The following is a 14,132-nucleotide window of genomic DNA, read 5'->3' as shown; positions in this document are numbered from 1 at the left end:
ACAGAAGGGCTGGTTGTTTTAACTATAGTTCATTTAAAAGTTAATAAACAGAAAGAAAGCAGGTCCAGTTCTGTTAATTTATATCAGTCATATCAAGTGTAACTCTATTGACTCAAGTTATTCCTGATTTATGTCAACATGAAAAGAGAATTAGGACCAATAATTATATCTCCTGGGGAAATCAAGTATCACTTATGCAAAATCACCCCTCTCCTCCCACCCCCAGAGAACTTTCTCAATGCATTTAGAGTCTGATCATACATCAGGTTATATTTAGCTTGTATGAAATTATAAACATATTTGAATCAGGGTAGCTCCAGGCTAAATGATCTGACTGTAACCAAAGGCAGAGTAACAGTTACTTCAGCAAAAGATAGGGTTGTCAGAATGAAGCAGGTGTGGGGGAACAGAGAACTTCCTCAATATTCTAGTCTCCCTTTCCAGGCATGAACTGGGTTTCATAAGTGACCCAGCTTCAGTGACAACATCAGTGGGAAAATAAATGTCTTGAAATACGATCAAAGTTAATGAATGAAGCTTGCCAGAGTTATGCAAAATATTAGTATTCACCATGAACCCACTTCAACACAGCATTGTGTACGAGAGTAAAGGTGTTTACAAACCTCAATCCAAGCTTGAACAAGAGTGAAAGTCATTTGTGCAGCTGAAGGTAAAGCTTGGAAAGCCTTTTTTTCTTCCAGTAACACACCTATTATTTGTCCTTAACTGTTGTGTCTGTGGGTATGTCTGCTTTGCTGTCACAGACTTACCTTATGTTTCCCGTGAGACACAAGACAACCCAAATTTCTTGGGTAGGTTTTGCAGCCTTTCTTTCACTACCGTAGGTAAAACTAAATTAACTGCAAAGATTACAGTCATTCATGGTTCACCATTCAACCAGAAGCAACAAAACTCACCTAGAATAATTAACAAGTCAATCCATTGAAAGCATTTGGCCAATGCTATTAAGTTTCTGCGTTCTATACCTTCCTTGTTTAACTCTTTGAAAAGGTACATACTGCTTACCAGTGATGCAACACTCTGCTTTTGGTCCCCGTTCACCCATTGGGCCTTGATCACCTTTTGGTCCAGGGGACCCAGCCTTTCCTGGAAGACCCCTTAGTCCTTTCAATCCAATGGATTGATTGAGTGACATGGAAGAAACAATAATAAAACAAGTGAATAATGTGATTGTTAGGTGTTGCAAGATACAGTGATTTCTGTCAGCATCAGCATGGGGCACAAGTTAGAACACCATAAGCACTGGAGAAGTTCAGGTCCTGATCCAAATCCAGGCTTCATAGCTTGATTTTGCTGCTGTAGCTGGAACCCTAAAGGAAAAACAAATTTCAGTTCTGAAATCTGGTTTGGATTCCAGCTGCCCTGTTTGGGTCAGTTTCTTGGAGTTCCTGAAGTGCTTCTTAGCAAGTATAGAGCTTCAAAAAAATTCAGTGTTTAACCATTTCCTTTCTAATGCCTGCTACTGGATTTTCAAAAGACCTATATATTTAATACACCACACTGTTTTGTAAATATACTTGCTTATTTAAGGACTTAAATGGGACCTATAAAACTGTCTCTTGATCTCATTTCCCTCCATTTTCCATATATATATACATGTATCTTTTTTTCTTGTCTAAGCAGGGCAAAGACTACCTTTTCCCAGTTTTCATTCACAATGTGAGCTACAATGATTTTGAGATCTCAGTTGGGACTTCAGGTGACATTGTAATGTAAATGACTATTAAGGTAAAATTATTAGGACTGTGCAAAATTTTGGCAGCTGTTTCATTTCAGAGGTGTTTTGGCCCATTTTGGTGCCTGAAGCACTGAATCCAAAATGAAAGGGAAAGCTCCCAAACATCTCTGAAATGAAATTAAACCATTCAAAACATTTAGGAAATGTTTCAGATGTTTTGGAATGTTTTGGAAATGCTCCCCTGGGAATAGTTCAGCACAGCCCCGTAGCCCTCCTTTTGAAGAGGCTGAGGCTGGGCAGGGGGTAGGCCTGGGGAGGGCAGCCATGGGGGCTTCTCCCACAGCTCCTCCCACTAGGGCAGAGGCAGGCACAGCCAGAGGAGCTGTGGGAGAAGCCCCCATGGCTGCCCTGCCTGGCCCCAGCCTCCTGGCACTTAAAAAAAACAAAAGCACTGCACTCACCGGCTGCAGCAGTGGTGATCAGGGCCTGTGAGGGCTTGTGGCAGAGCCCTCATGTGCAATACAGGTCAATGGGAGCAGGCAGGATCGCACCCCCACTTGGCATCTGAGCAGCAGCTGTTGCACTGCGCAGGTGCAGCACAGCTTGGAAGGGCACCATGTGCTGTCTGGGACCTGGGGTATCTCCACCTGGCAGCCAGAGCCCAGCACCACACAGACCCAGTGGCCCCAGATCCCAGACAGAGTGTGGCACCCTGCCAAGCCATGCTGCACCCGCACGATGTGACAGGTGCCGCGCAGGTGCCAAGTGGGGGGGGGGGGGAAATCCCTGCTACCCCCTGATGCCTGGGGAGGTGCTCTGTCAACCAGTGAGTGTGGAGCTTCAGAAAAGAAAAAGAAAAGCCCCATACTCACTGGCTGCAGCAATGGCAATCAGGGCCTCTGACAGCTCATGGCAGAATCCCCCCCGCACAGTGTGTGGCAGGGAGGGGCAGTAAGTATCACTCCTCTGCATGGCACCTGCGTGGCAGCTGCCCCATCATGTGGGTGCAGTGCAGCTTGGCAGGACACTGCACGCTGCCTGGGAGCTGGGGCTGCTGGGGCTGGGTGGTGCCGGGCTTGAGCTGACTGCTAGGGCTGCCCCAGTTCCTAGACAGTGTGCGGCACCCTGCTGAGCCACACTGCACTGACACTGTGGAGCAGCTGCCATGTGGGTGCCAAGCAGGGGGATGATCCTTGATGTCCCCCACTGCCCTGCACTGCATGGTGGGGCTCTACCACAATCCCACACAGGTCCCAATCATCATTGCTGCAGTGAGTGCGGGGCTTTTTTCTTTCCTTTTTTTTTTTTTAATGTGCTGGGAGGCTGGGGCTGGGCGGGAAATAGGGCCGGGCAGGGCAGCCATGAGGGCTTCTCCTGCAGCTCCCCCCACCAGGGCAGAGGCAGGCACAGCCAGAGGATTCATAGATGTTAGGGTCGGAAGGGACCTCAGTAGGTCCAACCCCCTGCTCTGGGCAGGAAAGAGCACTGGGGTCAGACAACCCTAGCTAGGTGCTTGTCCACTCTCCTCTTAAAGACCCCTAGGGTAGGGGAGAGCACTATCTCTCTTGGAAGCCCATTCCAGATTCTGGAAACCCTTACTGTGAAGAAGATCTTTCTAATGTCCAACCTAAATCCGCTCTCTGTCAATTTGTGGCCATTGTTCCTAGTTACTCCAGGGGGTGCTCTAGTAAATAATGCATCTCCAATTTCCTGCTGCCCTCCCCTGATGAATATACAGGCAGGCACAATATCACCTCTCAGCCTTCTCTTATGAAGGCTGAAGAGATCTAGGTCGCTCTGTCTCTCCTCATAGGGCCTTGCCTGCAGGCTTCTGACCGTACAAGCGGCCCTCCTCTGGACCCTCTCAAGATTCCTCGCATCCCTCTTGAAGTGCAGCGCCCAAAACTGGACACAGTACTCCAACTACAGCCTGACCAGTGCCGCAGAGGGGAAGCATCACTTCCCTGGACTTGTTCATTATGCATCTGCTAATGCATGATAAAGTGCAGTTAGCCTTGTTGATCGCTTTGTCACATTGATGACTTGTGTTCAGTTGACTCCAATATCCCTTTCTACTGCTGTGTTGCTGAGAAGGCCATCCCCCAGCCTGTAAGTGTGTTGGTGGTTCTTTTTTCCCCAGGTGCAGCACTTTGCACTTGTCTTTGTTGAACTGCATCCTATTTCATTCAGCCCATTTTTCCAACCTGTCCAGATCCACCTGGATCCATTCCCTACCCTCTGGTGTGTTAACTTTGCCCCATAATTTGGTATCATCTGCAAACTTGGACGGGGTGCTCTCCAAGCTTTTATCCAAGTCACTGATGAAGACACTGAGCAGCACTGGTCCAAAGACCGAGCCTTGCGGGACTCCACTGCCCACATGTTTCCAGGTTGATATCAACCCAACCACCACCACTCCCTGGGTGCAACCCCTAAGCCAATATGCCACCCACCTGACTGTGTAATCATCTACATCACAGCCTGTCAGTTTATTTATGAGAACAGAATGAGATACCGTATCAAAGACCTTCTTAAAGTCTAGGTAGATGACATCTACCTTGACTCCTGAGTCTAAGCATTTTGTGACCTGGTCATAAAAAGAAACAAGGTTAGTCAGGCAGGATCTACCTGCAATGAATCCATGCTGATTTCCTTTCAGCATTATTTCCCCTGCTGGGCTCCCACAAATGTGATCGTTAATGACTTTTTCCAGAGTTTTCCCCAGGACAGAGGTGAGACTAACTGGTCTATAGTTTCCTGGTTCCTCCCTCCTCCCCTTCTTGAAAATAGGAACCACATTGGCCCTTTTCCAGTCCTCTGGGACCTGACCGGAGCACCATGAGTGCTCAAACAGCTGTGCCAGTGGCTTTGCTATGACACTGGCCAATTCCTTCAGCACCTTTGGATGAAGTTCATCTGGGCTCACTGATTTGAACACATCCATACCCTCCAAGTGCCCCTTCACTAAGTCTGCGCTAACAGTTGGTGGGCTGGTGTCTCTCCTGTGTCTAGCTATGATCCAATTGTGAGATTTGTCTTGGTCTGTGTCTAGGAATACAGATGCAAAGAACTCACTGAAGAGCTCAGCTTTGTCTCCCCTCTCTGTCACCAATTGCCCTAGTTTGTCCTGCAGGGGTCCTATGCTACCCTTCGCTTTCCTATTGCTCCCTATATACCTGAAGAAGGACTTTTTGTTGTCCTTAATTTTCATTGCCAGCCTAAGTTCTAATCTTGCTTTGGCCTTCCTAACTGATTCCCTGCAAGTGTGAGCCAGGGAGGTATACTCCTTGGTAGCTACCCCCTGTTCCCACAGCCTGTATACCTCTTTCTTTGCCCTTAGGCTTTCCTGAAATTCCCTGTTCAGCCCAGGGGGCCCACAGGAAAACCTGTAGCTGCCTGGCTGTACCTGCTTCTCCCCAGCTGATCCGAATCAGCACCAAACTCCGAAACAGATTCGATCAAATCGAAACAGAATAGTGATCTGAAACACCAAAATGAATTACTGTCCTCCAAAATGGCCGAATCTGAAATCAAAATAAAACAGCCATTTCACACAACCCTAATACAACACTGTATAGATCCTTTTGTAAAGTGGGTTGAATCTCTCCTCGATCCTTGCCCCTTCCTGAAGCAATAAGACCTAATGATCTCTTTCAGAGTTTATCACTTCCAGCTTCACTACCAGCTCACCTCATGCACTGTCTTGACCACGCAGGTACACATTCCATCCTGGTTTTGGCTATCTCTAAGGAGGATAGAGGCATTTCATTTAAATACTTGTTCTTTCTTTAACCTTTTTGCTGATATTGCTATGCATGCCAATTAATATAATTGATGCTGAGTACCTTCATCACCATAACATGTGCAGACAAGCTAGCATATCACAGACTACAGCACAATTTTAGCTCATGACTCTTTCTGGCACTGCCCATTTAGAACTGCTAGCTTGGAGGTGAAAGGCTCTAGAACTTAGTACCTAATTCTGGAGCATCCAATCCCTTATTATAACATAGATTTATTTGGTCTCTCAGCAAAACTGTTAGCTTTGTCTAGTGTTTAATATTTATACATGAGTTTAATAATGTCCACACTTTTTTGTGACTGTGGTACAAGTGCTATGGGACTACATGATTTTTAATATGCATCCTTCTTGCTTGTTTCTTAAGAAAAATAGGAGTGGGTAAATAGTAAATAAAGAAATATAGCTATACCTCTATCTCCCTTTTCTCCTTTAGGACCATCTTTTCCATCTCTTCCTGGTAATCCATTCTGAGCAGGTGCACATACAACCAGTGTACATGCATTTGAATCCCATTTTCGGACAACCTGATCAGGATTTGGATGGGTGGTTACCATGGATGACACGAGGACAAAAGTATGGAAAATGGCAAGGAAAGATAGCATTGTTCAAATGTCTATCCTGTAAAGAAAGAAAATAATAGAAAGAGATATTGTAAGGACTTTGTAAACTGTTTATGTTGCAATACAACATATTGCCTAGATACACGTACTAAATGACTATGCATTAATGACTGTTCAATCAGTGTTGCATGTAGACAAGGCCACTGAGTCTTAATAATTTATAGGATTTTTTTATATATTTCCTTTATAGTGCTTCAGTGCTTATGAAAACACTTAAAACTGTAATACATCATTTAACATCTTGAATGTATCCTCTAAGACAAGCATAGCTTTAAACAAACACACACAAAACCAAACAGCAAATTGTTAAGTTCTATCATTCACTTATTACCTAGTTGTTTGAACAAAAGTAATCATTATAAATTAAATAGAAAAATGCTTTTAAGAAGGTGAATTGGCTTTGATTTTTGTTGAGCACTAGTGCACTGTTACATTAGAAATGTTAGCAGCCAGGCTATATAAGTAAGCATAATTCAAATATCTCCAAAATTCAAATAGTTTAAGGAAACTCTGGTAATACATTTCCTACAAATTCTACATCATTCATCATTAAAGAACAGAATTAAAAGAAGCATTAAATATACCCTCCAGTCACTTACTCTGAAATTTCTGGATTTCTATGGAAGCTTTACCAAGAATATTTTTCTTAGGGGTGGACCCCTTATTTATATGCTCTGGGTTAAGTAACATGAGCTCTGGTTTTACAGGTATGCCAATACATTGGAGTTTCACTTTAGAAGAAGTATTGTGTGCGCTCATTGAAACCATGATTCTAAGAAGGGTAACCACAATAAATAGAACAGCTATTGTTGAAAATGTAATGGAGGAGGAACTAAGCTGGCTGCTACAACTTCTCCATGAAGTGCATTAATTTTGTAAGCAAGGCACGTAGAGTGAGAAGCTGACATTTTGGCCTATCCAAATTGCACAAGTCCATGACAACCTGGAATTTCACCACGTTATCAATTGGGGCTCACACTACCTTATCAACAAGTTAGTATAAAAAATTCATATACACTTGTAGGTTCTTTGAAGATCTTCTTCAATACAGTGTGCTCAAGAAATGAGTTTTTATTTTCTAATGCATATAGTGGTCCTCCCCTTGAATCATTTTATGACTTCATTTTCTCACAGCACTATTACCACATTAAACAGGACCATGAATAAGTTTCTACTTCCACAAGTTTCTTCTTAGCTCCAACTACTGAGGCAATGTCTACATAGCAAAAGGTGCATTTTTAACTTGAGCTAGCTAATGCATATTTAAATCCTAGTGAAAATAAGGCAATTGTCATTCTAGCACACAAATTAAAATACACACAAGATTCTCCACTGGCATCTACCTAGGCAACTAATGCATGTTAAGTGCCTGATTTAGAATCATACAATAGTAAGGTTGGAAGTGACCTCATAAAGTCATCTAGTCTAACCCACTGCTCAAGGCAGGATTATGCTGAACTAAACCATTCAAGTGCTTGCCTCATCCAGTTGTTCTCATCCAGAGTGCCACAACAGCCTTTTAGGGGCACTATGGTGTAGGCACTGCCACCAATGCTGCCACCGGCACTGCTGCTGCAACCAGGAAGTGGTGTGTGTATCTTGTGTGGAGATACAGACTAGGATGGGCTATGACTAAGGCATGTGCTCTTGCATTAGGCTATCTGATAAACCTAAAGGAAGCAGTAGAGCATGCTCCTGCTGCAGTTCTGCCAGCTTCACACAAAACACACAGGGCAGTTTCACCTCACTATGTCAGTTATGGTGGCACAACCCTGGTTGAGAATCACCAAGGTAAAGTGAAGCAGCAAAACTGTGGTTCTCAACCAGGGTGCTGCCAAGTTCAAAAAAGTTACAGAAGGAGTGCCCCAAATGTAAAAAGTTTGAGAACCACCAGTCCAACCTTCTCTTAAAGACATCCAAGAATACAGATTCCACAACCTCTCTGGTAGCCTGTTCCAATGTTCTCACCACCCTCGCAGTGAGAAAGGTCTTAATAAAGAACTAGGATTTTATTGTGTGATAAAAAGACACTTTTTAATTGGTGAAAACAGGGCAAGGCTTGCCTATCAACATATTATATTAAAGAGACACTAATACAGGGTAAGATATCACACCACAGTATTTTTTATACAGCAGGGCAGATCAGGAAGAACAGTGTTGAAGCTTGGTTTTGCAGTTTATTTTGTTTTGCATAGTTTACATACCCCAAGGCCCCAACCTGAAACTTCTTGTCAAAATTGTGTAGCGTTTGGTGAATTTCCAACTCCAGAAACTGTGGAAGAGTATTAGATAAACAGGGTGGTTATACATGTACTCTGGGCATAGGGGGTGGGTGTTTTAATTAGAGTGGCTCATTGAATGAGCTTTAGATAAAGCCCCCACCCCCCTGCCACCATTTTTAAGCACCATGACACTGATACATGAGACACTGTAGGCTGCTAAAGCATGGTAATTAATTACTTGATTAATCAAGTCTGCTCTGACTGCTGTAATTACAGTGTGTTGGACTATCCTCGCTGCTCAGATATAGGTGCCCATAAAGTCAGTTTCATGAATGCTTTGAAATTTTGAAGTGCTTTTCTATCATAGTACCCATCTGAAGAACTGCTTCTAGTTCATAAATGAGTGAACTGAGTTAGTCACAGCAAGCCTTTAGGTCCATATTAATACATATCAATGATTCTTCCTTTGGCTAATTCAAAAATCCTGCATAGGAACCAGTACCAGAACAGGGGATCTGCAGACTACTTTGTAAGACTATTTATCTGTTTTCCTCCCTACCCACCATGTGATGCTTAAGTGTAGAGCAAGAACATGCACAGGCCTTCTGCATGAGGAGTGACCTTCACTTGGTCATCAACAGTTGTTTGTGGTTAACAAAAGAATCCTTCTAACAAGCATGCAAATAATAATGCAAACTTAAGTAGCAATTTTGAGGGAGTCTGGTTCCATTGCAAAAGATCAGCCAAGTCACCATCCCTCCATAGTTTCATTTGCCACATGAAAAATAGGAGTTAGCATGAGCTAAACAAATGAACATTTTAGAGGGATTATATTGTTGAAGTACACTAGAATGTTTTTGGAGTGACAATGAAAAAGCAGTATTTGCATTGTTTCAATACCACTTCATGGGGATGATCACTGACCATAGTGATTGGCCTTAATTCGGTTTCCTGATGGAACAAGTTCTGAAGACAAGTACAGAAAACTGAATAAGAAAGCTCAGTGTTTTTCTTTCTAGCATACTTGTCCATCTGCTATGGTACATGAGAAGTAAGGATAACTTTTGGCTTCTGAATTAGTCTGGACAAAATGAAAGTTAAATTATAAAATAAATAAGCAAGGGGATGCCCAGGACATATACAGACAGAGAAATATTCAAGAACTGAATTTCAGTATAAAGATTTCTTTAAACAGCATCCCATAGTGTGCTATCACAAATAGCACCATTGTGTTTGAGAATCAGAAAGTGAAGTTGCCAAGAAAATTCAATGAAAATAAAACCAATTATTAGGTCTGTGTGAAGCAGCTAGCATTCACTTTGGATTTGGATTTAGCCGATTCATCCGATTCAGTGGACGGTGATTCGATTTGGCGATTCAAATCACTGTCCTGAATCGATTTGGCTGAATCTGATTCAGAGATTCAGCTGCTGCTGAATCTCTGAATCAGCTAGGCCCATCACTGCCCACTCTCCCAGCCCGGCAATGACTGCCCCACCCACCCCCGCTCCCAGCTACCCCTCACTGCCCCACGCTGTGTGGGGGGGCTCTGCATGAGCCCCCTGACCCCGGCCTGCTCCCCCAGTCCCCCACTCATGGCTGCCCTGCCTGCTGCAGCTCCAGCCCTTTAAGAAAAAAAAAAAACAAGAAAAATCCTGAACTCACCATTCCTGCCAGTGGGGGGCGATCCCTGCTGCCCCCTGTTGCCCTGAACCATGTGGGAGGCTCTGCATGAGCACCCTCAAGCCCCAAGGCAGGAGCAGTGAGTCCCAGAATTTTTCTTGGTTTATTTTTTCTTAGGGCAGTAGCTGTGGTGGGCAGGCCCACCATAGGGGGGGCTGAAGGAGTGAGAGGGGGGCCAGGGGGCTCAAGCAGAGCCCCTCACACAGCATGGGGCAGTGGGAGGGAAGTGGGGATCCCCCCCCACCTGGCAGCACCCAGTGAGTCAGGACTTTTTTTTAAAGCACTCGGAGCTGGGGCAGGCAGGACAGCCATGGGGGCGGGTGGACTGGGGGAGCAGACAGGGGTCAGGGGGTGCTGGGGGAGCAGGCAGGGGATGGGGCTTGGCAGGGGTCCCCTCACAGTTCCCTCCCCACTCCTCCATCCCCATCTCCCCCACTCCCTACTTACCAGCTCCAAGTCGGGCTGCAGCTCCCTGCTGCAGCCGGCAGGGACTGTCCAAATCATCAAAGCTCTCCGAATCAGAGATTCGGCCACTGAATTCGGCCAAATCTCCAAATTGAATCACCACGCAAAGCTTCACACAGCCCTACCAATTAGCCCATGTTAATTGTCTAAGATGAGTGAAGTGCAAATTATAGAATGTTAAATTAGGCTTTAATTATTAATTCATTTCTTCTTATCTAAGGTGTTATTAAGACTTATTATTACGGAAATAAGCCAGATCCTCCCCAGGTGTACATCACTGAGAGTCGATGGAATCAGCGAATATATATCTATTGACATCAGCTGAGAATCCCTGTTGCTTAAAAGCAAAATGCTGAACTGCAACAGGAGTGAGCTGAAGACTAGTGTGGAGTTGTACAATATCAGAACACTTCTGCATTTCTTTGGAAAATTATATCTTGTAGTTTACCCTTTTTTTAATCCTGTACTTGAGTATTTATAATTTTCACAAAGGTAATTTTTTATTTGCTTAACACCTTTCAATTAGGTTTATTTAATGCAACTCTAAAGAAGATTAACTTAAACCACAAAATTCAGATATGTATAGAGATTCAATCCATTACATTTTAAAGTCTGGATCCAGACTTTGGGTTCAGCCCATTATGCAGACAGAAGTCAGGTGCAAAATGCAAATATAAATTCAAGCTCATATTTCAACCTTGGGATCAACAACACTTGTCAGCACACACAGTTTTGGTTTGGGTTTTTAAGGACTATATTTTGGACTGTCCAGAACAGAGATTTTGGCTTTGGTCCATCCCTTGGCAATGTATCTAAAGCACTACAAAAATTTAACTCCTGTCACATCGATCTTAAGCAAACAAGAGAAAAACAAGAAAAACGAGAGCATATATTATGCAATTATGTTCCACTAAGTAGCAGAGCTTTAAGAGGTCATTTGCCATTGTGTTCAGTGGTAGATAAGTGTCCCCAAGAAACATTTAAAGAAAATAAACTTTATATATATGAAGGTTAATTACAGACCATATGTTTGAAGAACTGACTCAGTTGCATAAAATAATGGGTCAATTGTGTCATTTAAATTTGGGAAAACATACCAGGGTTGTTTTATCCAACTCAGTGAGTTTGGTCCAGTTAATTTCTGGTTTGGTACAGTGCCTTTTGGAGTCCTGGTGTTATAATACCTGTATGATAGGATACATTATTTTTCCCAGGTATTCCATATGGGAAAGATAAAAATGTGAAAAACAATTTACTGGCCTCTACACTAAATCACTGTACTAATTCTGAGTAGGTACTTTATTGACATTGAAAAATCCAGCTAATTATCCAGAATCAGACACAGGGGTGTGTTTTCTTTGTTTTTTAGGGTTTTTTTGGGTTTTGATAATTTTTAATCCATAAAAAAATATAAACCATGATGTGTAGTTTAACAGAGGCCCTTCTACATACTTCATAGGCAGGACTGGATTAATCTTTTAGTGGGTCCTAAGCAAACAAACTCATGAGCCTGTACTTAATACTGTATATTTCTATTACTTTTTCACTCAATAATTATAATATGTAAAATAAACACACCTGGGCCCCTTCTTCACTTAGGGCCCTAGGCATGTGCCTAGTTTGGCTATGCGTTAACACAACCCTGTCTCTAGGCATTCTAGTTCACATTCATCAAGTAACATCACTTACATTGTCAGAGTTCTGATTGGACTAAAAGATTTAAGAAATGCAGTTCTTTATTTATTGGAGATCTTTTATTCACCTCTACTTTTTAACCATATAATGGTGCTAGCAATGAAATATAATAACAAAAATTTCAGATTGAGGTTATCATTTTGCATAATATTGTAACTGGAGAGACTTTAAACATTCTCTTTTATGCATATATCTCACGGGAAGAGCACTCTGCCAAATCTGATCGGTTGCAATGCTTCCTCACAATGCTTCTTGAGCTTTATTTGTCTCAAGAAGTCTATGGACCAACAAGGGACAAGGTGCTGCTGGACCTGGTACTGGCCAAAGGAGTGATCTAGTCAGTGACTTGAGAATTGAAGGGAAGCTGGAAGTCAGTGACCATGAGTTGATCAATTTCTCTATTCACTACAAAGCTGGCAATTCAGTCAGCAATATGGAAGTCCTTGACTTTAGAAAGACCAACTTCCACAAGCTTAGGAGGCTAGTTGTTCAGGCCCTGAGAAAGTACAATCTGGCAGGGAACAATGTCCATGATGAATGATCACTCCTCAAGGATGCAATCCCTGACAAGGGAAGTCCATTCCAATCTGTGGAAAAAGTAGCAAAAGGGCTGGATGACCCCCTTGGCTCAATAGGGAACTCAAGGACTTCCTGCACCTAAAAAAAGAAGCTTATAAAGGATGGAAGATGGGCAACATCACTAAGGAGGAATACTCAGCACTAGCCTGCACCTGTAGGGAGCAAAGTAGGAAAGCCAAGTCTGAAATCAAGCTCGAACTGGCCACTCAAATTAAGGACACCAAAAAGTTCTTCTTCAAATATGTGGGAAGTCAGAAAAAGAATAACGGTAACATTGGGTCCTTATTAAACCAAGTGGGGCAGCTGATAACTGACACTTAGGAAAAAGCCAATCTTCTTAATGACTACTTCATGTTGGTCTTCCATCAGCCCACTGGGATCACCCTGCCTGACAAGAGGCAGGATCTCCAAGGGAAGGGCAAATCTGCAACTATCATTACCACTGATCTTGTGAGGGAACATCTTAAGAGGCAGGACATCCACAAATCAGCTAGCCCAGACGGAATGCACCAAAGAGTGCTAAAGGAACTAGCTGACATTATAGCACAGCCTATGGCAAGGATATTCAAGAACTCTTGGTGCTTGGGTGAGGTGCCTGATGATTGGAAGAGGGCCAGTGAGGTGTCTCTCTTCAAGAAAGGGAGAAGCGAAGATCTAGGGAACTATAGGCCAATTAGCTTGATCTCAATCCCTGGAAAGATCCTGGAAAAAATCATTAAGGAAGCCATTACCAACATCCTAACAGAAGGTCATATTCTGAGAGATAACCAACATGGCTTTGTGGTGGGTAGATCTTGTCTGACCAACCTGATTTCCTTCTATGACCAGGTGATGCATCACCTGGACAAAGGAGAAGAGATGGATATCATATTCTTGGACTTCAAGAAAGCCTTTGACCTGGTGTCCCATGATGTCCTCATGGAAAACTTGGGGAACTGCAGCCTAGACAGTTTCATGGTCCTATGGCTGGGGAACTGGCTCCATGGACAGACCCAGAGAGTGATAGTTGATGGAGCTAAATAAACTTGCTGCACTGTAACCCCCAGGGCTCCATTCTCAGATCAGTACTCTTCAATGTGTTTATAAATTATCTGGACTCAGGTGTTATACATGGACTGGCTAAGTTTGTTGATGACCCCAAACTATGGGGAAGTGCAGTCACCCCAGAGGATAGGCTGGCAATACAGGCCGACCTTGACAGGCTTACAAGGTGGGCAGATCAAAAACTGATGGCATTCAATACCAAGAAATTCAAGGAACTCCACCTTGGGAGAAAGAACCCCTACCACACTTCTGGCTCGGCAGTGCTATGCTAGCTAGCACCATGTCAAAAAGAGACTTGAGGGTCATAATTCACCACAAGATGA

At 43.4% G+C, this 14,132-nt stretch overlaps 1 protein-coding gene and 1 long non-coding RNA gene across 7 annotated transcripts in view; one reads left to right on the top strand and one right to left on the bottom strand.

The window, feature by feature from the left end:
* The window catches only part of LOC102560872 (pulmonary surfactant-associated protein D), a 220,315-nt gene that overhangs the window by 3,686 nt on the left and 202,497 nt on the right, over positions 1 to 14,132 (bottom strand). For 3 of the 5 annotated variants that reach the window (XM_059729788.1, XM_059729787.1, XM_059729789.1), the window contains 4 exons: positions 11,589 to 11,675; positions 8,326 to 8,393; positions 5,911 to 6,119; positions 1,027 to 1,125 (listed from right to left, as the gene is read on the bottom strand). In XM_059729788.1, the coding sequence (XP_059585771.1) occupies positions 1,027 to 1,125; positions 5,911 to 6,103 (292 nt within the window). In that variant the 5' untranslated portion in view covers positions 6,104 to 6,119; positions 8,326 to 8,393; positions 11,589 to 11,675. Of the gene's footprint in view, positions 1 to 1,026; positions 1,126 to 5,389; positions 5,445 to 5,910; positions 6,120 to 8,325; positions 8,394 to 11,588; positions 11,676 to 14,132 lie in introns of those variants that run through there. The other 2 variants (XR_009463011.1, XM_019497227.2) reach the window with 2 other exon arrangements.
* The window catches only part of LOC106739491 (hypothetical protein), a 112,186-nt gene that overhangs the window by 77,501 nt on the left and 20,553 nt on the right, over positions 1 to 14,132 (top strand). The window lies entirely within an intron of this gene.

Source organism: Alligator mississippiensis, chromosome 6 (assembly GCF_030867095.1).
Source record: "Alligator mississippiensis isolate rAllMis1 chromosome 6, rAllMis1, whole genome shotgun sequence".
Classification (NCBI taxonomy): domain Eukaryota; kingdom Metazoa; phylum Chordata; order Crocodylia; family Alligatoridae; genus Alligator; species Alligator mississippiensis.
Note: the sequence above shows the minus strand (reverse complement) of the source record. Positions and strands in the feature narration are given on the sequence as shown.